This window comes from Babylonia areolata, chromosome 21, assembly GCF_041734735.1.
Source record: "Babylonia areolata isolate BAREFJ2019XMU chromosome 21, ASM4173473v1, whole genome shotgun sequence".
NCBI classification, from domain to species: Eukaryota; Metazoa; Mollusca; class Gastropoda; order Neogastropoda; family Buccinidae; genus Babylonia; species Babylonia areolata.
The window spans coordinates 14,165,854-14,190,844 of record NC_134896.1 but is presented as its reverse complement, the minus strand read 5'-3'; the positions used below and the strand labels follow the sequence as shown (position 1 = coordinate 14,190,844).

At 43.8% G+C, this 24,991-nt stretch overlaps 1 protein-coding gene across 1 annotated transcript in view; it reads right to left on the bottom strand.

Moving 5' to 3' along the window:
• LOC143295827 (uncharacterized) overlaps nucleotides 1-24,489 on the bottom strand; it is a 93,862-nt gene extending 69,373 nt beyond the window's left edge. The window contains 8 exon segments of the mRNA XM_076607469.1: nucleotides 1,132-1,207; nucleotides 1,939-1,982; nucleotides 3,009-3,165; nucleotides 5,957-6,228; nucleotides 8,486-8,649; nucleotides 10,051-10,139; nucleotides 15,271-15,630; nucleotides 24,139-24,489. Of these exon segments, the coding sequence (XP_076463584.1) occupies nucleotides 1,132-1,207; nucleotides 1,939-1,982; nucleotides 3,009-3,165; nucleotides 5,957-6,228; nucleotides 8,486-8,649; nucleotides 10,051-10,139; nucleotides 15,271-15,334 (866 nt within the window). The 5' untranslated portion in view covers nucleotides 15,335-15,630; nucleotides 24,139-24,489.
• Between the last annotated feature and the right edge of the window lie 502 nt (nucleotides 24,490-24,991).

The following is a 24,991-nucleotide window of genomic DNA, read 5'->3' as shown; positions in this document are numbered from 1 at the left end:
GTGTGTGTGTGTCTGTGTGTGTGAGCGTGCGTGCATGCGTGCGTGCGTGTGTGTGAGTGTGTGTGTGCATGCGTGTGTATGTATGTATGTGTGTGTGTGTGTGCGCGCGCGCGCGCGCGCGTGCGTGCGTGTTTGCGTGCGAGTGTGCGCGCATGCTTATATGTGTGCGTTGGGGAGGGGAAGAATTGGGTATGTGTGTGTGTGAGAGTGGCCGTGTGTGAATACCTGCCCGTTTATTTGTGTCTGCAAGGCTTGGACAAGACGGGTGACGAGACCATGGGCGTGGTTCGTGGACCTAACTGTAAATGATGTATGACAGTCAGTCGTGTCCCAGGAGGCAACTGCTGTCCCAGCTATCTGGACTAGAATTTGATTATAGTGGAGATCGAGTGTCTTGCCAAAGTTACATCCCCACTCTCTCCGCCAACAGGGTTTTAGGACAGTCGGCGTTGGGATGGTTCCCAAAGGCCAACTACCCCCCCTCCCCACCTACCCCCCAAGGCTGCAGCACTAAGAGCCAGTGGAATCTTGCCTCATAGTTTCTTCTTCTTCTTCTTCTGCGTTCGTGGGCTTCAACTCCCACGTTCACTCGTATATACGCGAGTGGGCTTTTACGTGTATGACCGTTTTTACCCCGCCATGTAGGCAGCCATACTCCGTTTTCGGGGGTGTGCATGCTGGGTATATTCTTGTTTCCATAACCCACCGAACGCTGACATGGATTACAGGATCTTTAACGTGCGTATTTGATCTTATGCTTGCTCATACACACGAAGGGGGTTCAGGCACTGGCAGGTCTGCACATATGTTGACCTGGGAGATCGTAAAAATCTCCACCCTTTACCCACCAGGCGCCGTCACCGTGATTCGAACCCGAGACCCTCAGATCGAAAGTCCAACGCTTTAACCATTCGGCTATGGCGCCCGTCGCCTCCTTGGTTGAAAGTCATAGTCCCTCAGCAAAAGACTAAGCTGTAAATGACTTCCAACTGCAATGGAGAAACCATTGGTCATACAGCTCTCGCTGTGTTGTTGGTCCAGCTGTAAGCTTATGTCAATCCGTGGAATATGCTGAGCGTTTGGGCACTACTGTAAATGATCTTTATATTAAAAAGCCACACCGTCACTCACCTCGCTCCTTTCTTGAACATTTCTTCGGTTGACGAAGCTGGTGGTCCTTTGGTATACTGAGAGGACCGTGTTTTCCCTGTCGTTTGAATAACATATGCACATTTTAAAGCATTGAACCCTGCCCCCAACCAGTGTTCTGGCGTCAAAATTTATATTTCCCTAAAATGGTTTCCACGTTCCAACATATGCACAAACCGCAAGCAAAGGGAAGTAACTTCTACAGTATTTCCGGCTGTGTCTACACGTTCAAATTGTGAAGAAAAAAAACCTGATCAATTTTAGTATGTCCTATGCGTTTGGCTTTTTGTTTTTTGTTTGTTTGTTTTTTTGGGGGGGTTTTGTTTGTTTTTGTTGCTGTTGTTTTGTTTTGTTGTTTTTTTTGCTTCAGTATGACAGGGTAAGCCTTCTGAAGCTGTAAACTCCCTAGGATTGAATGGGTTAAAGCATTTTTTTTAAATACGTATTTCTTTTAAATACTGATACCGTAGACAATCACGTAGGACATTAACAGACTTCATGCCCAATATCAGGATAGAACTAAAACAAGAATCCAAATGATGTTTGACAAAACGAACGTTCCTCGACATCAATATCTCATATGCCGAGCCCAAATACGTTACGAAATTCAGAAGAAGTCAAAAATACCAAGTACGTGCTTTTCTGCAGTTTTGAGTTAAATGAAGTGGAGGAAGTATATCTTTCACAGAGAAATAAAGGCTTACAAAGAGGGTCATATAGATGGGAAAAGGAACAAGCACACAGAAACAGACAATGCACTTTATTCTTTTGTAATGATTGCCGACTGACCACTTTTGCTTGCAGGTGGGATCACTTCCACTTTGCTGGAGATTCTGTGGAAAGAAAAAAAAAGAAAAGTAATGATATGTAAAATTATCAAATAAATACATAGATAAGTAAATAAATGAATAAACATTTTTTGTAATGAATCCTCTAAATAAATGAATAAACATTTTTTGTAATGAATCCTCTTCTACCCTTTTACTGTCTCACACACACACACACACACACACACACACACACACACACACACACACACACACACACACACACACACACACACACTACTACCAAACCGAACCCCCACCCCACCTCATCCCCTTAACTAACCCATCCCCACTTACACCCACATCACACACACACACACACACACACACACACACACACACACACACAAATACTCGCACGCACGCACACACACACACACACACACACACACACACACACACACGCACACACACACACACACACACACCTCTGCCAAACCGCACCCTCATCCCACCTCATCGCCTATTCAAACCCACCCCCATACCCACACCCAGCACAGCACAGCACAACACAGTCGCCACTTTCCATTCGATGAGGATGAAAATGTTCTTTCCACGGTTTTGTTAGGATTTATTTCTGTGACACGCCCATCCATTTCTTTCTCTTACTTTCTGTTTCTTTTCCTTTTCCTAGACTCTGTCTTCTGTCTCTCTCTGTGTCTCTGTCTGTCTGTCTCTCTCTTCCTTTCTTAGTCCCCTCCCCCTTGCCTCCCCTCTCCTCCACCTCAACCGCCCCCCTTTTCATTCGAATATACAGAAATGTCGATTTCTAATTAATACTAACAATCATCATTATGATAGGAATGATAATAATCCAAATAATAATAATAATAATATCATTTATTTTCAGTCTAATATCATCATCTTAGATGAACAGACTATGAATAAATAAACGAACTTTTCCTAGACTTTCGTCTGTTCACACACACACACACACACACACACACACACACACACACATCGCATCGCATCACAACACATCACACCACATCACACTGAAACCAACACACACAGACATGGTGCAATACTAACCTTGCTGCTCTCTTCTCGGTAGATGTTCGTTTGTCAGCCGCCGACTTGGCGCCAGCTGTGGAGGTCATCCGCTGCTGAGACTTGCCCGCGGAGGATCCTGTTTTACGGCTGACGTAGTAGTAGTCATCACTCTCTTCCTCATCGTAGGCTTGGTCGTCTGTAGATAATGGACAATAAATAGATTACCAAAAAACATTAACAAACAAACAAGCGAGCAAACAAATACATACATACGTTGGTACAGTACGTACCTACCTACCTATCTACATACCTAACTACCTACATACAAGCCTGCAAACATACCTTCGTACAGTACGTACGTACCTACCTACATACCTATCAAACTAACCTACATACATGCCTGCATACATACCTTCATACAGAACGTACGTACCTACCAACATACTTATCAAACTGCCTACATACATGCCTACATACATACATTCATATAGTATGTACGTACCTACCTACCTACCTACCTACATACCTATCTAACTATCTACATATATGCCTACATGCATACCTTCATACAATACCTACATACCTACATACGTACCTACCTAAGGTACCCACACACACACACACACACAGAGATTTACCATTGTACTTGTGTCTATTCTATTCACAGACTAAATACAAAACGTTTTACTCATCAGAGGTACACAACTTCAAGCCAGTGCCACTGATGATAACTTTTTAGTTGTTAGTTTATTCATTTATGTATTTATTTATTTATTTATTTATTTTTCGCTACTCCATCATCTGCCTTGTTTCAGCAGAGCTGGGGACCGCTGCAACGCTGACTGTCCCAAAACCCTCTTGGTCGAAAAGGAGAGAGAGAGAGAGAGAGGTGTGTAACTTGGGCAGGACATTCTCCACTATGATCAAATTCCAGCCCAGATAGTCGGGACAGAAGTTGCCTCCTCTGCTGTTCTGATGGGTCATAGCCGGACACGATTGACGGTCATATTCTCAAACGCTGCTCATTCAGAGCCCACTCCACCCCGTATAGCAGCCTACACAGCCACAGCCACACCCTAGTTCGTCTGCCGGCAGTCTCAGCGCCGGCCGTCCACACGTAACCATCAATGTAGATCGCCAGAAGGACACACACCAAAGCAGGCACTGCGCTGCTGCCGAGTCACTTCGGTGGTAGTTTTTTTCCGTCGACTCGCTTCTTTTCCCAACCTCCCTTTCTTTTCCAGTTGCTTTTCTTCCTGTCCTTGTTCTTGTTCTTCTTCTTCCTGTCCTTGTTCTTGTTCTTCTTCTTCCTGTCCTTGTTCTTGTTCTTCTTCTTCCTGTCCTTGTTCTTGTTCTTCCTGTCCTTGTTCTTGTTCTTCTTCTTCCTGTCCTTGTTCTTCTTCTTCCTGTCCTTGTCCTTGTTCTTCTTCTTCCTGTCCTTGTTCTTCTTCTTCCTGTCCTTGTTCTTGTTCTTCCTGTCCTTGTCCTTGTTCTTCTTCTTCCTGTCCTTGTTCTTCTTCTTCCTGTCCTTGTTCTTCTTCTTCTTGTCCTTGTTCTTCTTCTTCCTGTCCTTGTTCTTCTTCTTCCTGTCCTTGTTCTTGTTCTTCCTGTCCTTGTTCTTGTTCTTCCTGTCCTTGTTCTTGTTCTTCTTCTTCCTGTCCTTGTTCTTGTTCTTCTTCTTCCTGTCCTTGTTCTTGTTCTTCCTGTCCTTGTTCTTGTTCTTCTTCTTCCTGTCCTTGTTCTTCTTCTTCCTGTCCTTGTCCTTGTTCTTCCTGTCCTTGTTCTTGTTCTTCCTGTCCTTGTCCTTGTTCTTCTTCTTCTTGTCCTTGTTCTTGTTCTTCCTGTCCTTGTTCTTCTTCTTCTTCTTGTTCTTCTTCCTGTCCTTGTTCTTGTTCTTCCTGTCCTTGTTCTTCTTCTTCCTGTCCTTGTTCTTGTTCTTCCTGTCCTTGTTCTTGTTCTTCCTGTCCTTGTTCTTGTTCTTCTTCTTCCTGTCCTTGTTCTTCTTCTTCCTGTCCTTGTTCTTCTTCTTCCTGTCCGTGTTCTTGTTCTTGTTCTTCCTGTCCGTGTTCTTCTTCTTCCTGTCCGTGTTCTTGTTCTTCTTCTTCCTGTCCTTGTTCTTCTTCTTCCTGTCCTTGTTCTTCTTCTTCCTGTCCTTGTTCTTCCTGTCCTTGTTCTTGTTCTTCCTGTCCTTGTTCTTCTTCTTCCTGTCCTTGTTCTTCTTCTTCTTCTTGTCCTTGTTCTTGTTCTTCCTGTCCTTGTTCTTCCTGTCCTTGTTCTTGTTCTTCCTGTCCTTGTTCTTCTTCTTCTGCTTCTTCTTCTTGTCCTTGTTCTTCTTCTTCCTGTCCTTGTTCTTCCTGTCCTTGTTCTTGTTCTTCCTGTCCTTGTTCTTCTTCTTCCTGTCCTTGTTCTTGTTCTTCTTCTTCTTGTCCTTGTTCTTGTCCTTGTTCTTGTTCTTCCTGTCCTTGTTCTTGTTCTTGTTCTTCTTCTTGTCCTTGTTCTTCCTGTCCTTGTTCTTCTTCTTCTTCTTGTCCTTGTTATTGTTATTGTTCTTCCTGTCCTTGTTCATCATATTCTTATCGTTGCTATTGCTTGTGTTCGTCTTGTTCTTCCTGTTCTTCATTTTGGTCTTCTTCATTATTTTTAGTCTTCTCGTTATTCTCCTTTTTCTCGTTCTTCTTCTTCTTCTTCTTCTTCTTCTTCACTGAGGAACCATATAGCAGAACGGTTCACCCGATTCCTCCAGGTCTGTCGGTTGTGTATTGAACCCAAGGCAATATATATATATATATATATAGAGAGAGAGAGAGAGAGAGAGAGAGAGAGAGAGAGAGAGAAAATCAACTGAATGAATGAATAAATAAACAAATAAATAAATAAACAATAACACTCCCCCTCCGCCCCCGGCCCCCATCCCCCTCCCCCCAAGCCCCCCTAAAAAAAAAAAAAAAAAAAAAAAAAAACAGAAACACACACACACTCAAACCGACCATGGATACACTTGATGGGCACACTGAGGGCACGGCTTCCGGGCCTCTGGTATCGGTAGAGAGCCGAGTAGTGCAGCTCGCCCCACAGGTCATCGTCGTCCAGAGCGCCGTGGGCGCTGTTGTCCACGCTGTTGCTCAGCGACGACACGTAGGTTTCTGTCTGACGGCTGTAACCCCGCAGGTTCCGGCTGCTTCCGCGGCTGGCAGACTGGCGCTCTTCCAGGGGCCGCAGCAAGAGCTTGACCAGCTTGAGCTCTCGGAACAGCTGCGTTCTGATGGGGAGAACACCGTGAGGTGAAGGTTAGGGGGGGGGGGGGGGGGGGGGGGGGTGGCGACTGCTGTTACTCCTGCTGTCCTTTTTTTTTTTTTTCTTCTACTTCTTTTTCTTTTTTTTTTTCAAACTGCATAGACAGCTGGTGTTTGTACTGCTGCTGCTGCTGCTGTTTCTACTTCTGATGTTGCTGTTGTTTGTACTGCTGATGCTGTTGTTTGTACTGTTGCTGCTGCTGCTGTTTCTACTTCTGATGTTGCTGTTGTTTGTACTGCTGATGCTGTTGTTTGTACTGCTGATGCTGTTGTTGTTTGTACTGCTGCTGCTGTTGTTTGTACTGCTGATGCTGTTGTTTGTACTGCTGATGCTGTTGTTGTTTGTACTGCTGCTGCTGTTGTTTGTACTGCTGATGCTATTGTTTGTACTGTTGATGTTTGTTTGTTTGTATTGCTGATGCTGTTGTTTGTACTGCTGATGCTATTGCTTGTACTGCTGATGCTGTTGTTGTTTGTACTGCTGATGCTGTTGTTGTTTGTACCACTGATGCTGCTGTTGTTTGTACTGCTGATGCTATTGTTTGTACTGCTGATGCTGTTGTTGTTTGTATTTCTGATGCCGCTGCTGCTTGTACCACTGATGCTGTTGTTTGTACTGTTGATGTTTGTTTGTTTGTATTGCTGATGCTGTTGTCGTTTGTACTGCTGATGCTGTTGTTGTTTGTACCGCTGATGCTGTTGTCGTTTGTACTGCTGATGCTGTTGTTGTTTGTACTGCTGATGCTGTTGTTTGTTTCTTGTGCTGATGCTGTTGTTTGTACCACTGATGCTGTTGTTGTTTGTATTTCTGATGCCGCTGCTGCTTGTACCACTGATGCTGTTGTTTGTACTGCTGATGCTGTTTGTTTGTACTGCTGATGCTGTTGTTGTTCGTATTTCTGATGCCGCTGCTGCTTGTACCACTGATGCTGTTGTTTGTACTGCTGATGCTGTTTGTTTGTACTGCTGATGCTGTTGTTGTTCGTATTTCTGATGCCGCTGCTGCTTGTACCACTGATGCTGTTGTTTGTACCACTGATGCTGTTGTTTGTTTCTTGTGCTGATGCTGTTGTTTGTACCACTGATGCTGTTGTTGTTTGTATTGATGCTGCTGCTGTTGCTTGTACCACTGATGCTGTTGTTTGTACTGTTGATGTTTGTTTGTTTGTATTGCTGATGCTGTTGTCGTTTGTACTGCTGATGCTGTTGTTGTTTGTACTGCTGATGCTGTTGTTGTTTGTACTGCTGATGCTGTTGTTGTTTGTATTGATGCTGCTGCTGTTCTGGGTTTCTTACATTACTAGTGAAGAAGAGAAGAGGTTTGAAGGTGTGTGGGTTTTTTTTCCCAGAACTGTTTTGTTGCTGTACCGGTTGGCATAAGAACATGCAAACTTGTCTGTCTGGCCCAAACGTGGTACAAGACATCAAGGAAAGTGCACTCTGGCTGACCTGGTGAAGATTATACCCATCACCAGGTCTAAACGTTAGATTTACCATCTACCATTTGGGAGTAAAACGGCCCGACAGAATTACCACCTGAAAACCATCTGATCTTGGGTGTAAAAGGTCAGAGCTACCACCCAATGACCCTCTGACTTTTGGTTGTAGAAAAAAGAGTTACCACCCATCACCATCTACCTCTAGGGTGGTGTAAAAAGGTCAGAGTTATCACCCGATGATCAACTGCCTTTTGAGTTAGTCAGACCTTTTGAGTAGGCCAGAGTTAGTACCGTATTACCGTCTGATATGGGGTGCAAAAGGTCAGAATTGCCATCCGATGATCATCTATCTTCTGGGTGTAAAAAGGTCAGAGTTACTACCTTAATGGCATCTATACTTTGGGTGAAAAATAGGTCAGAGTTTCTTACCATTTGACCATCTACATTCTGGGTGTAAAACAGGTCAGAGTTACTTACCATTTGACCATCTACGTTTTGGGTGTAAAAGGGTCAGTTACTACCCTATTACCATCAACATTTTGGGTATTAAAAGGTCGGAGCTACTAACCTTTGACCATCTACATTTTTGCGTGTTAAAAAGAGGTAAAGTTTACCAACCACCAATCGCTAATGTATACCTGAGAATGGGGTCTGACCGGCGTAACCTGCACACACACACATCTGTCACGCAGTTAGCGCGATCAGCACCAACAGTAGTACCACACGGGCGTGTTCTCTTCAGCTGGGCAATTTTCAATGATGATGATTACTTGACGAGACTCACTTGAGGAACATGGGCAGCCTTTCCTGCCGGGCCCACTCCAGCATCTTCTCTCTCTCGGCATCCGTAGCCCCGTAGGAGGTGGGGGGCTGCTCCATGGGACCTCCATCGTCTACCTCCTCGAAGGCGCCCGTCAGACGATTGTATACCAGCGCTTGTGGAAACACCTGCAGTTTGGGGAAGAAAAAATCAAGACTTTCCATTAAAACTTGCCTGTACATAGACGTAGACATACACATGCATGTGATGAATGCTTTAAATGTTTAGATAAAAAAAAAAAGGTTTCAAATTCATTTTCGGATATAAGAAAGTGTCAAAACGTGCGGAATAATGATCCATTATTATACGCTGCACACATTTTCTCTGAAGGAAGAAAAAGAGAGAAAGAAATTATATGCAACTTTTAGTTACGAAACATGATGGATTTTAACAACAAAAACAACAATCTATCAATGAAGCAATGATATGGACACTTACATAGCGCCTATCGACGGTTAGATACCAAACTCCCAACAACAAAATCATTGACAACTTCAAACTTCGTTCGTGGGCTGCAACTCCCACGTTCATTCGTATATACACGAGTGGGCTTTTACGTGTAAGACCGTTTTTACCCCGCCATGTAGGCAGCCATACTCCGTTTTCTTGTTTCCATAACCCACCGAACACTGATATGGATTACAGGATCTTTAACGTGCATTTTTCATCTTCTGTTTGCGTATACACACGAAGGGGGCTCAGGTACAAGCAGGTCTGCATATATGTTGACCTGGGAGATCGTAAAAATCTCCACTCTTTACCCATCAGGCGCCGTTACTGAGATTCGAACCCGGGACCCTCAGATTGAAAGTCCAACACTTTAATCACTTGGGTATTGCGCCCGTCACAACTTTAAACAACAAAACAACAACAAAATCATTGACAATTTTAACAACAAAATTAAATGTAGACAGTGCTTTAACAACATCATAGACACATGTTAACAACAATGACAATAACAACAAAATCGTTGACAACTTTAACAACAACAATAGCAATAAAATTACAGATAGTGTTTAAATAAAAACAACATCATAGACATATTTTAACAACAACAACAACAACAACATGGACAGCTGTTAACAACGACGATGACGACAGCGACAAAGGAAAGGCGAAGTTAGGAATACGCACAGACGGGCGCAATAGCCGAGTGGTTAAAGCGTTAGACTTTCAATCTGAGGGTCCCGGGTTCGAATCACGGTGACGGCGCCTGGTGGGTAAAGAGTGGAGATTTTTACGATCTCCCAGGTCAACATATGTGCAGACCTACTAGTGCCTGAACACCCTTGGTGTGTAAATGCATGCAGAAGATCAAATACGCACGTTAAAGATCCTGTAATCCATGTCAGCGTTCGGTGGGTTATGGAAACAAGAACATACCCAGCATGCACACCCCCGAAAGCGGAGTTTGGCTGCCTACATGGCGGGGTAAAAACGGTCATGCACGTAAAAGCCCACTCGTGTACATGCGAGTGAACGTGGGAGTTGCAGCCCACGAACGCAGAAGAAGAAGAAGGAATACACACGGGCAGCGCCAGGAAGGCATTGAAGTAGTCCAGGAAGAGGTCATCATAGGCCAGCAGGTCCTCAAGGTTCTCCCCCGATATCTCCAGGCCTGAAACGTATCCACACACACCATGACATCACCAACATCCAGTCTCCGAAAGATGGCTCTAGGTGTTGATGACCAGTTATTATCATCGTCGTCAGGCCTGAAATATATCCACACACACCATGACATTACCAACATCCAGTCTCCGAAAGATGGCTCTAGGTGTTGATGACCAGTTATTATCATCGTCGTCAGGCCTGATATATATCCACACACACCATGACATTACCAACATCCAGTCTCCGAAAGATGGCTCTAAGTGTTGATGACCAGTTATTATCATCGTCGTCAGGCCTGAAACGTATCCACACACACCATGACATCACCAACATCCAGTCTCCGAAAGATGGCTCTAAGTGTTGATGACCAGTTATTATCATCGTCGTCAGGCCTGAAACGTATCCACACACACCATGACATCACCAACATCCAGTCTCCGAAAGATGGCTCTAAGTGTTGATGACCAGTTATTATCATCGTCGTCAGGCCTGATATATATCCATACACACCATGACATTACCAACATCCAGTCTCCGAAAGATGGCTCTAGGTGTTGATGACCAGTTATTATCGTCGTCGTCATCATAATCATCATTACCTTATTTGTTGTCTTCGTCGTCGTCGTCACCGCAGTTGTTACCATAGCTTTACCACCACTGTTATCGTTATCAACTGCAGCTATCACGATAATCATCTGAGTTATCGTCACCATGACCATCGTCATCAGAATCTGTGTCTCCTTCTCTGTTCTTGCCTCTGTCTCTATGCCTCTGTCTGAAGAGAAGTAGGCAAGAAACAGACAGACAGACAGACAGACAGACCGTCACAGACAGGCAGGGGAACAGAAAGACAGACAGACAGACCGTCACAGACAGGCAGATGAACAGAAAGACAGACAGGCGGACAGAAACACAGAGGGACAGACGGACGGGGAGAACTGACTTCATATACAATCTCAAGCTGTTGTTGTTGTTGTTGTTTTTAGACCACACGAAAGATTCACATTGAAAGGGAACCGAATATGGATTTGAATTCATACACGAAACGCGCGCACTAGACAGATAGACAGACAGGCAGACAGATAGACAGAGGATAGATACATACATACATACAGATATACATACATACAGACAGACATTCATACATACAGACAGACAGACATTCATACATACATACATACATATAGACATACAGACAGACATACATTCATACATACATACAGACAGACAGACAGACATAAACACATAGACATGGATACTGGGGCAGGGAGAGCGGAGTGAAGAAGTAACGGGGGCATGGACAAGGAGACAAGCAAACAGACAGGCATACTGACTGAACTAAGCTTTTGTCCTTAATTAATTAACAGCAAGGCTTGAAACAGGTAACTGTATTCATTCATTGCACATACTGCGCCATGAGTTCAACACCCTGGCGCTGCTTTTCTGAAACCAAGTGTGAGGTATCTGAACATTTGATTTTACTACTTCTTTCAACTTTTTTTTAAACTTCGCTGGAACACCGACCCGAGGGAGGTGGGGGTACGGGGGTGGGGGGGGCGGATAGTGTCTGAGGGGGGGGGAGAGAGAAGGGGCAGGGGGAGCCATGATAATCAACAGGGAATTCATTTTTTTGTATTTTGTATTTGTATTTATCTCTTTTTTTTGTCACAACAGATTTCTCTGTGTGAAATTCGGGCTGCTCTCCCCAGGGAAAGCGCGTCGCTACACTGACAGCACCACCTTTTTTTTTTCTTTTCTTTTTTTTTTTCCTGCGTGCAGGTTTATTTGTTTTTCACTATCGAAGTGACATTTTTCTACAGAATTTTGTCAGGGAGCACCCTTTTGTTGTCGTGGGTTCTTTTACTACGTGCGCTAAGTGCATGCTGTACACGGGACCTCGGTTTATCGTCTCATCCGAATGACTAGCGTCCAGACAACCACTCAAAGTCTAGTGGAGTCTAGGGAGACTGAGCCGTGATTCGAACCAGCGTGCTCAGATTTTCTCGCTTCTTAGTCGGACGCGTTACCTCTAGGCTATCACTCCACATTCATCTTTTACTACTTGAAACCTCGGACAAACAAAGACAGGAGAGGAAAAAGAAATATAATAGATGCTTATTTTTTTAAGAAAAAAGGAAGGGAAAAGTGCAACATAAAAAGTCAGTGTGATATAGACAGGCAGCTGTACATACAGGTAATAACATAATCAGAACAGAAAAGTGACATATAAAATATATCGAAAAAAAACGTACAAAGAGAGAGAAAGACAAAAAGATCACGAGACTGAACGAGGGACATACATGAACAGGTATCACTAAAACGGGTGTTTCCACAAAAGGCAAAAAAAAACAAAAACAAACAAACAAACAAAATATATTTTAAAAAATCTACGTTTCCCTATCTTTACTACTTTCTTCTTCTTCATCTTCTTCTTCTTCTTCTTCTTCTACATCATTAATCTTATTCGATTTTACTTAGACCATAAATTTATCTATTCAATTCTGTAATTTGAAAAAAAAAAAAGTTGTATAAGAAACTGGATCAAAAGTAAACAATGATGATGATGAAACGATGAAGACAGTAATAGTGTGTGTATCTGTGTGTGTGTGTGTGTGTGTGTGTGTGTGTGTGTGTGTGCGTGCGTGCGTGCGTGCGTTTCTATGAAATAATGAACACCCAGTAGAACTTCTTGTTTTCTATTTGGTTGCTTGGGTTTCGATGAGTGTTTCTGGTTTGCTTGTATGTTGTTGTTGTTGTTTAACCATTATTTTCTCAACCAGTCGCAATCAATGTAATCTTAACTCTGTCGCTGTTGCGCTGTTGTTCGTCGTCTTCTTCATGGTCGTTCGCGTATTTCTCGTATATTTGTTTGTTTATTTTGTTTAACCATATTCTCAACCAGCCGTCATCAATGTAATCTTATCTCCTGTAGCTGTTGTATTGTTCTTCGTCTCCTTCTTCTTCTTCTTCATGGTCGTACCGCGGCGCCAACCGCATAAAGCCAATATATCCCAACTGCAACATTGACGGTGGTGGTGGGTTATTTGCAGTCCACTGTTCTCCCCTTAACGACACCACCATCACACAATACCTGCCGCTTATGGAGCTGACATAATCACAAAGGCGCCATCAGAAAGAAACATATCGATCCCCTCCACCCCCAACCCCCACCCCAACCTGGATATTGTTGGTTGGCTGGAAGAAGGGACACGAGGATCAATTCTCCAGAAGCAAAAGCTAATGCTATGTTTCCAATCAACACCACCACCACCACCACGACCCACACATTTTTTTAAGTGTGTGTGTGTGTGTGTGTGTGTGTGTGTGTGTGTGTGTGTGTGTGTGTGTGTGTGTGTGTGTGTGTTGATGAATGAATTTTTGTATTGTACCGTATTGGTGTTGTATTGTGTCGTGTTGTGTGTTGGTGCGAGGCGTTCTGTTGTAATGTTGTTGTTTTTTTGTTTGTTTGTTTTTGTTTTTGTTTTCAAACTTTCACCCATAATGTTCAACTGTCCTAAACTGTACTGATCTGCACAAAACAATACAGTACAATACAGTGCTTTACTGCACTGTTCTGTGGGGTTTTTTTTATCTCTACAATTAAACCCCACCCACCCCCTCAAAAAAAAAAGTTCCCTTGAAAATAGTGTCAGCTCTCTCCGTGGAGAGCCGTCGCCGGAGTCCAGCGCCATCTTTATTCTCTCCATCAGTGGATAGACCTATATATCTCATCCACAATACAATATAGTGCAGCATAGCACGATAATAAATAAATAAAACCAGCAGTGTATAGACCCATATCTCATCCACAATACACTATAGTGCAGCATAGCACAATAATAAATAAATAAAACCAGCAATGTATAGACCCATATCTCATCCACAATACAATATAGTGCAACATAGCACAATAATAAATAAATAAAACCAGCAATGTGTAGACCCATATCTCATCCACAATACAATATAGTGCAGCAAAGCGCAATAATAAATATCTATAGAAAAAAAACCCAGCAATGAATAGATCCATATCTCATCCACAATACAATATAGTGCAGCATAGCACAATAATAAACAAATAAAAACCAGCAATGTATAGACCCATATCTCATCCACAATACAACATAATGCGGCACATCACTAAAATGAAAAAAAAAAGAAACACAGTCTTGTCCATTCTGAAACAGTACATATTCAGGTATGACGGGATGCGTGCGCGTTTGTGTGCCTGGGCGCCTATGTGTGTGGACGCTCATACACGCGTGTGTGTGTTTGCGTCTCTGCGCTCCCGAATCAATAATCAGGTGGGAGGGGGGTTTTTGTTGTTTTTTTGTTTGTTTGTTTATTTTAAAGTCTGCTTCCATCTTTAGTATGGAGTCAGTGGTCCCACTTCGTGTCACAAGTGAGTCTTGAAGGCCTTGCCTCTCTTGCTTAAAACTGGTCTGCTTCCATCTTTAGTGTACAGTCAGTGGTCCAACTTTGTCACACCAAAGAATGTATTTACAGGTCTTTGGTCCCAGTGCTGTTTGGAAATTGCAGACTTGGGACGGGACACAGGTTGGCTCGGACAGGTCAAGGTACGTCGGTCAAGTGGCCTTGGCGTTGGGTGGCTATGGTTTATGGCTCCCCCCTCACCCCTTCCCCCCCCCCCCCACCACTCCCCCCCCACCCCACCCCCCACACCCCGACCAGTCAAACATACAGCTGGTCTCTCAGTTCGATCTCTCCTTCTGTTTCTGTGCCTCCGTGTATAACGAGTATGCACGTGTTTGGTGTGTATGTGTGTTCTTTTGAGCACGCCTGCTCCTTTCTCTGTGTGTGTGTGTATAAAAGAGAGAGAGAGAGAGACAGAGAGAGACAGACAGACAGACAGAGAGAGGCTAAAACAGATAAAAAGAAAGAAAAACAGAAAAACAGAAGGTAGACAGAGAGCAACACAGAGAAGGATCAGGAACAGAATCTTCAACATGTCAAAAGAGCTATCTAAACACACTCACGCAGACAACGAAGACAGCGAACACAAAAATTGTTATACTACATGCTCACTGCAGAAGAGAGCAAACACTGAAATTTTCATACTTTATGCTCACAATAGAGAGAATTCAAACACTAAAATTATAACACTTTATACTCACTATAGTCGAACGACTCGGCATCAGAGTCTGAGTCATCTGCAGAACTACTGGTATCCATCAGCATTAAGGTGTTTGTGATCCTGTCTGGTTCAACGAGAAATTCATAATCTTGCGTAGTCCACTCAGAAGTTTATAATCCTGTTAGCTCCACTGAGAAGTTTATAATCTTATCTGGTCCATCGGGAAAAAAATCCTGTCTGGTCCACTAATAAGTTTAAAATCCTGTCTGGTCCACTCAGCAATTGATGATCCTGTCTGTCTGGACCTCTGAGAAGTTTGCAATCCTGTCTGGTCCACTGAGACGTTCACAGACCTACGATATCATAATCCTGTTTCCCACTGAGAAGTTCACAATCCTGTCTGGTCCGGTAAAGAGTTCACAAGGAGGAGGAATTTTGTTTAATGTCCCGTCACACATATCGGTGATTGAAGACATTTTGTTAAATTATTTATGAATACATCTGAGTATTATCGGTTAGAAGGGGTGGGAGATGTGGATGAATGGAGGGTTGGGAGAAACTGGGCAAATGAGGGTAAAAATGTGGGTGAAATTTGGAAGAAGAAAAAACAACAAAACAAATCTAAATAAGAGTTCACAATCGTGCCAGGTTCACTGTGAAAATTAATGCGTGACCCAGTCTGGTCCACTCGGAAATGATGCTAACAAAACCACTCAGTAGTTTTGTGTGTTATCGATCGCATCGAAGACAAGCGATCCACAGAATTAATATCAATCGATCACTCTGTACCGCGCGCGCGCAAACGTGCCCCACGTGCTGGGAAATAATATCGCTTATGGACTGGCCTTTTTTTCCTTTTTTTTTTTTTTTTTGCCTGCACATAACATATGCACATCCTGTTTAGTGAAGGATTTTTTTTTAAAGCAACCTTCCATGCCGTTGGTCTCATAACACTGAATAAATAAAATGATGAATAAATTAATTAATTAATTAATTAATAGATAAATAAATAAATTGAACGAGAGAACGGCGGCCAAAACACCAGGGTGCTTAGAGTCGGGAAGTTTCACAAAAAATGTGCTCTACATAATATTTCTCTTCAATCTCAGCTTGAAGGATTTGATTTTGCTGATAAACAATTCAGGATTTCAGTTCATGTTTAGATTAAGATTCTTACAAGTCGGTCAATGTTCTGCTATACCAGTTCGTAGGATGTGACACGAATGAAGCACAGTTCTAACCTCATAGCACCATGCAAAACATAATGAATAATTATAATGATAATAATAATCAACGAAGTGTGACGAATGCGTTACTCGTAAGTATTAAGAGGGTTTTTCTGCATGGCTTTCGGGCAGATCTCCCTAAGGAAGAGGGCACCGCAGGAAGCCGATGCCATTTAGTGGTGATAATGAAAAAAGAAAGAAAGAATAAAATCAAATCAACCAAACAGTGTTTTTATTCGTTCCGCTCACTGATCAACATTTTTCTCTGACGCGAAAATACCACACGCTTTCCCCTTCTCTCTCCTGTCTTTTTTGTCTTTTTTTTTTTTTTTTTTTTTTTTTTTTTTACTGAAATGCTAAAATATAACCTAGTTCTGCCTGCCATTCTAAGCTCATGGCACATACGACCTGACTAAACACCCTTAATCGGACCCACAAGGGAACTTGGGGTACTAATCCTCAAGCAAAACGTAGGTCTTCCTTGTCAAACACGTCCGTACGAGGCTGACAAAAATGCTTCTCCTCCCTGACACTAGCAGTTTGATAAGAACATACTGGAAGTGGTACGTATGTGTACGGTCGCCAGTGAGACGTGAACAAGTGGAATTCTTGTCTGGCTGGCTCTGAGAGAGAGAGAGAGAGAGAAAGAGAGAGAGAGAGAGAGTTGTGTGTATGTGCGTGTGCGTGCGTGCGTGCGTGCGTGCGCTTATGTGTATGTGTGTGTGTGTGTGTGCGTGCGTGCGTGCGCGTGTGTGTGTGTATGTGTGTGTGTGTGTGTGTGTGTGTGTGTGTGTGTGTGTGTGTGTGTGTGTGTGTGTTTATTGGCCCTGCGCGGTGGCTAACCCGACCCATACATTTCCTCCACACAAGTCCTTCAGACGGGACCAACAGCCGTGTGGTTGGAGCGATGGACTTTCAGTCTGAGAGTCCTGGGGTCGGTCCCGCTATCGGTGCTCAGTATGAAGGTTAACGGTGGAGACCAGTTGAGTTCGTTGGGAGGTTTCCCCCGACCTCACAGAGCAACATAACATGCAGATCTGCTACAGTGCTTCAGCCCCCAAAGCGTGTATACACATGCAGAAAACCAAACACGCACTTTGACGTTAAAGATCGTGTGTAATCCGTGCCAGAGAGACTCTTTTGTGTTCCCAGAAGGTGGTGTACTTTTGTTCGTTGTAGATAAATTGTGAAACAAATTTCTCACACATTCGATATGAGGGAATTTTTCGTAATACTTTTTTTCTTATTCAAACTGGCATGGAAAATGTCAACGTTTTGACATAGCCTTCATCAATCACAGGAGAATTACAGAATGGCAGAAACCCTCCGCAGACCCTTTCCATGCATTATTCAACCACGTCTCGTCTTCACGGTGCGCGTTCCCCATCAAAATCATATCATCATTACTGACGACACGCAATGATTTCACCATCGAACTGCATGCAGTGTGCATAGTTATTGAATGATTTCTTTTTTTTCCCTGTCACGCAATACCGTCATCATTTACGATGTTACCTCAATGCACCGAGCCGAAAGGTCATACTGATTTTTGTAGGGGTTAGGGAGGGAGGGGGAGGGGCGGCAGGCATACTTCACACCAAGATCTTGGGGGGAAAAGCGTGGGCATTTGGATATCACTGGTTCGATAAAATTTCGTTTCATTTCTTTTGACATGCTCTACGTAATTCGAATATCTACTTTCTTACTGTTGTTAATGCATAACTTAACCTGACGCCATCATAACGACATGGTGCACTGCTGAAGCCAGTGTGTTTTGACGTGTGTGTGTGTGTGTGTGTGTGTGTGTGTGTGTGTGTGTGACGGAGGAGGAGTGTGGGTGGGTGGATGGGGTGATAGGGTGTGTATTTATTTGTGGGTACGTGTTACAGGAAGTGAATTCTCGATTTTCATATCATTTCATTCTGAATGACATGCGGTTTTCCAACCTGGTCTGCAATAATTTCATTAATTAAGGTACCGCGATGCATATTTTAATGAATGGTCATATTCTAAACTAGACTGCGGGGTGGTTGTTGGTTGTTTTTTTTTTTTTTTTTTTTTTTTTGTTTTTTTTTGTTTTGTTTTGTTTTTTGTTTTTAATGTTAATGGAATGTTACCTGCACTCGAACTGAACAATAAATTTCTGTGAATTTTACAGACAATAAAATTGCATCGTAACAGATAACAAGCCAGTCACAACATTTCAAAACATACACTCTGAAAACCCACTCACCACCACCCACCACAACCACCACCCCCATACCCTCTCCCACCCCAACACACACAATCACACCTTCCCCCCCCCCTCCCCGCCCCTCTCCATTACCCCTTCACCCCACCCTCCTGTCCCTGATTCCTCTATCCCTCACCCTCCTTTGCTTTGGTTTCTTGCTGTTGTTGTTTCGTTTTGTTGTGCTTTGTGATTTGTTGTTGTTTTTGGTTTTTTTGTTGGTGGTGGTCAGTGGTGGTGGTGGTGGTGGTGGTAGTGGTGGTGATGGTAGTGGTTGTGGTGGTAGCGGTGGTTGTGGTGGTAGTGGTAGTGATAATGGTGGTGGTGGTGGTGGTGGTGGCAGTGGTGGTGGTAGTGGTGGTGGTGGTGGTAGTGGTTGTGGTGGTGGTGGTGGTAGTAATGGTGGTGGCAGTGGTGGTGGTGGTTGTGGTGGTGGTGGTGGTGGAGTTAGTGGTTGTGGTGGTAGTGGTAGTGGTTGTGGTGGTGGTGGTAGTGGTGGTGGTGGTTGAGTTAGTGGTGGTGGTGGTAGTGGTAGTGGTTGTGGTGATGGTGGTGGTGATAGTGGTGGTGGTAGTGGCGGTGGTGGCAGTGGTGGTGGTGGTGGTGGTGGTGGTGTTTTACTTCTAATATTTATCACTCAGACTGGAAAGACGTAAAAAAAATGAAATCTTCATCTACTGAGCGAGAAAACCACACACAGGGTGGGTAAGGGGTTGGGGGGCCGGGGGTTTGGGGGTGGGGGGGTACGGTGCCTCAGAGATTTACTACAACGGCCTCCTCAGCTCAAGACACTTTAGAAGAAAGGGAAGAAAAAAACGTCTTTACTGGGTGCAGGGCTGAGCTAGGTACCCGGAGACGGTCAAGAGCTGTGCCAACAGATCTGTAGTACCTCTCACTGGGTGGGCGCTCCAAAGCGAGTAGTTCCGTGTGATATCAGTATTAAGTTAACTGCTCATGGCCCCACGGGTTCTTTAGCGGTTGCTGCGACGCGGACTTTTGTCATTGCTCGGGTTTTGGGTGACGATGGTAGGATTTGGTTAAAACAGCAGCTTTTTTTTTTTTTTTCTTTTTCTTTTTCTTTTTTTAAGATATCTACCAGAAAGTCTGATATCAAGTCGTGCCGAGATGGTGTTTTCAATGTAGAAGTCTGGTTCTCAGGTGATTTTGGAGTGTGTGTGTGAGGCTGTATAAAGGATTGTAAATCGACAGGACTTATACCGTGACTTGAAATGTGTGTTAGCAACTCTTTTCTTTCTTTCTTTTTTTCTTTTCTTTTTTGTAAATGGGATCTGACAAGCGTACTCTTCTATATGCGATTTCTCAAGTATTGTCAACGTGAATTTATGAGTGGAAAATATCATTCTTAAACATGCAATCTATTGAGTGAATTCTTTGAAGCAATATGCTTGTGTGTGTGTGTGTGTGTGTGTGTGTGTGTGTGTGTGTGTGTGTTCAGTCTTATTCTTATTCTTCTTTCGTGGGCTGCAACCACCACGTTCACTTGTACGTACACAAGTGGGCTTTTACGTGCGTGGCAGTTTTTACCCCGCCATGTATGCAGCCATACTCCGTTTTCGTGGGTAAATGTGTTCAGTCTAAATAAAGGCACAATCGTCAATTTCACAGGTAATACAATTTTCACATAATACATAATCGCTGAGTCCTAAGGTCGCAACGAAACTCTGCGATTGTCAACCATCCCTTGCCTTTCTTGCTGCCTGTCTAAACGAAATCAATGTGTTCTCGGTGTGGGGCTGTCAGTTCCGTGTTCTTCTTCTTCTTCTTCTGCGTTCGTGGGCTGCAACTCCCACGTTCACTCGTATGCACACGAGTGGGCTTTTACGTGTATGACCGTTTTTACCCCGCCATGTAGGCAGCCATACTCCGTTTTCGGGGTTGTGCATGCTGGGTATGTTCTTGTTTCCATAACCCACCGAACGCTGACATGGATTACAGGATCTTTAACGTGCGTATTTGATGTTCTGCTTGCATATACACACGAAGGGGGTTCAGGCACTAGCAGGTCTGCACATATGTTGACCTGGGAGATCGTAAAAATCTCCACCCTTCACCCACCAGGCGCCGTCACCGTGATTCGAACCCGGGACCCTCAGATTGACAGTCCAACGCTTTAACCACTCGGCTATTGCGCCCGTCGTTCCGTGTTAAATCCAGGCCCAAACCCCACACTCACTCCCAGCGGCAGTTATCACCCTCAGCCAAATTACCAGGGCCCCCCTGGGAATCGGAACCGCGTCTGACTGACATGCGAACTCTCACAGGATACCGGCGATACCGTCTAACAACCGCAATCGGCCGGAATTCACATGTCCCTTCAAACAAGCGTAGTTCACCAGACACGATCAACAAAGCTTGCCTGGGACGTTAAATCACCCCTCCTCCCCCCTGTCCTCTTTTTCCCAACTCCCCTCGCCATCTCCACTGGACCTGGAGTAATTGGAGGAATCCCGAACTGGGGTACCAGGTAGAGCGACTACATACCCCTCCCCTTCCCCCAACCCCCCGCCACCCCCACTACACCCCCCACCCCACCCCCACCACCCTCCACCCCCCTCTCCCCTCACCACCCCTTCCATGTCTCCAGTCCTTGAGAGGTGGGGTGCTGGTTCAGAGAAGACTGAAATTCAAAGTGTGCAGCACGCATCAGTGCATGTAAACGCACTCAACAAGACAAGCTGTCACTGGTTAGAAATTCACTGGGGGTCGGGTGGGGGAGAGGGGGGGCCGATTCTTTCCCCTTTTTTCGGTTTTGTTGGGGTTTTTTGTTGGGTTTTTTTGTTGTTGTTGTTGTTGTTGGAGGGGGGGAGGGGCGGTGTGATAAGTCTATCCCGATAACGAAAAGGAAACTGTACACATAATGTAACTATTAGATACTTAGACATCAGGGGGAATTCTGTGGCAGCGTCATTTTACACGGTTGACAATGGCTTTCTTTTCATCCAGGGGACTTAGATATACAGCTGTGTTGGAAAAGCGTCGATCGTTACCCCAAAAGGGATTCGATTCTTGCCACCCCCACCCCACCCCACCCCCACCCCAACACACCCTCCTCCCTGCAGAGCCTTCCAGCCCTCTCCCTTCACACACGTCCCTCCTCCACTTCTACACACTCTCCCATCCTTACCCCTTCTCTGTACCCTCAGCACTGCATTTGTAGTTCACTGTTCATCTTTGTGCTTTGTTCCTTTTAGAGGGTCAATGCGATATCAGGTTATCTTACTCTCCCGCGTCCTCAGTCCTGTAGTTCAGCACAGATAATGGCAAAATAAATGTTTACCTTTTCTCCCCACAAACCGGCTTCAAAACTACTCAGACAGGCAGGTTCCATCGCGAACACTGCACACACAGGGTGACAACACAAAAAAAAGTGTCACCCACTTCACCACTGCAAATATCACAGTGCATTTGCCTATATTTTCCTTGTCAACACTGCAGGTGTCTTGTAACGCTCAGGTCTGGTTGCCAGCTTCGACATAACATGAAATGACGCTAAGAGTGTTGTTCAATTACGTGGTCTCAAACAAAACAAACAAATAAGCAAACAAAAAAACAAACAAAAACACAAAAAAAAAACACACAAAAAACAACGCAAGTCTCGATCCTGTATGAAAATTATAAAAGCACCTTTTGACATTCCCCGACCGTATATATATTTTTTTCCTTTTTGATGTTTACATCTGTGTTCTATTTGTAAACGCCTAGGACTTATTTTCAAGATAAGGCGTAAATGCTCATAATAATAACAATAATAATAATAATAATGATATATCGCCAAAGCGCACTCGAAGAAAATATGTGGCAATAGCACAACACCCCAATAAAAGCAGAGAAAAGACTTCGTGAATGACGATGTTTAACACCATACATGAATTAGGACTTCTCTGGTGGTGGAGTCAGTTTTATGGATTGATTAACGATATTGTGAGTTTTACGACAAAACCTTGCGTGCCTAACGTGTCGATTGTCATTTCTGTGACGTGGGCATTTTATTGACTCTTGCTGATTGATTGCCATATCGGCAAGAAGGAATAGTGTGTGCTCTTTGCGGGCTGTCTGCATTTGTTCCTTACCATCTCGACCGGGTTATACAGCTATAAACAACATGTTTGCTTTTAATTCACTCATTCGTTTATTCATTACTTGGTTGTTGATTATCGTCATCAACATCATCGTCGTTATCATTATCAATATCACATCATTAGAAGTATCATTATCAAGACTACTATAGACTATTTCATACTCTCGTCTTGAATATCAACATGATCGTCGTTATCATCGTCATCATCACATCAGTATTATCATCAGCAGTACTGCTGGGAAATTAGAAAGTTTATACTCCGTTTCGCACGCTCACTGAGCAGAAATTCGGAACAGAAAATTTAAAATGAATACAAAAAAAACCAACAAAAAAAAAACAAAAAAACAATGAACAACTGGCCCCAACAACTCACACGTCAATGTACACACAAACACGTGAGTGTTTGAACAATTAACACAATTCAAGACGGGTTATTTTTTCATTCCTTCAAACACTTGGCCAAGGAACTAAACGATATAGTGATGTATCTGTGTACCACAACTAACACTGACATTTTTCTGCCTTGCATGGTAATGTAACGCAATATCTTGTAGCGTTTCGTAACGTACTAAAAATAAAATGTAAAGTTACTTTACATGGGGCACAAACGCGATGTAACAAAACCTGATGCCGACGCTATGTAAGATAAATAATATCATAGCAATGTGAGCACATGCATGCGGCTTTAAACGTTTACAAACCGTTCGATACAAACGAAACTGCAAGCGACGCTTTTTTCCCCTTTTTTATATATATATATATATATATATATATAATTTCTTAAGTTCATGCAATTCCTTTTTTGTTCTACTAAAACTGGCCTACGTTTATGTGTTTATTCATTCACATTTATGCCCACTGCCTGTTTGAAGCGCATGACAGAAATAACAGGCGACGCAATGTGTGGAATATAATGCTGTCCTGTGTGCACAATGACAGCACGTGTATATGGCCTCAACCGTTCACAAACAGTTCAATAGAGACAAAACTTGAAAACGCTGCGATCTGGGATGAATGCAACTTCTTTCTTTCTTTTTTTTCTTCTGTTCTTCGTGTGTTTATGTATCCAGTTCCTGCCTGTCTGTGCGTGTTTAGCCACTTTCCTGTTTTGCATTATATATTTCATGTTTCACTTGCTCAATCGATATCATTATATCCACATCATTTTTCAGCAAAACAGGAACACGACAGTTTTGAATATTCTCTCTTTCTTCCACGACTGATTTTCCTCTTTTCTTTCACGCAATATTATACCGCTTCGGATCACGCGAAAAGGATCAGAACGAATAATGAAAAAAAAGGGGGGAAAAGAAAGAATTGAAAGAATGAATGAATGAATAAAAGTCCACATACTCGACGTGTCGGTATTTTCAAAAGACATAAACCTCCAATCTTAACTTTGACAACACTCTGGTTTTTCAACCTGATCCAGCAACGCACGACAGCTCTTTCAATTTACTCCACACGGACTATTCAGCACATAATGCCATGTCCGTCGCTATAATGTATACTCTCTTGTGAAAATCCACTACCAACACCACCAAACAAACAAAAAAATCACTTTGAAAAAGGTTCCACAACGAAGAGGAACATGCACACTCTCTCTCTGTGGAGGCTTGTCATAGGCAGAAGTCTCGCCAACAAACGCACAGTCAAACACACACACACGTGCACAAACAATTAGAACTCCACAGTTGTCTTCGACTGACGCTCTTGCCGCCCGACTGTTCCAGCCCGACTCGGTACACCCCTTTTTATTATTGCCCACCCGCCGCGTTACGTTTCACTTCTACCACTTGTGACAACACTTCTCTTTCGCTGCGCGGGGGTTTAGCTAGGTGGGTTGGGGCACCCGGTTAGGGTTGTGGGGTAAAGAAGGGAAGGGGGGGGGGCCGGGGGGGGGGGGCTAAGAGGAGTTTACAGATTTAAAGACACGCACACGCGCGTCACACACGCGCGCGCGCGTGCAACACACGCCCGCACGCACGCACACTGAACACTTACACACTTGCACTTACAAACTGAACATGCACGGACACATACTAATGCGGGTGCGCGCGAGCGAACACACACACACTCACACTCACACACGCACACGCACACAAACTGAACACGCACCACACACAATCAAGCTCCACCATTGCCCCACCCTCCTCCTCCCGCCCTCCGCCACCACCCCCAACCCAGTTTTAATTTCTCAAAGGAG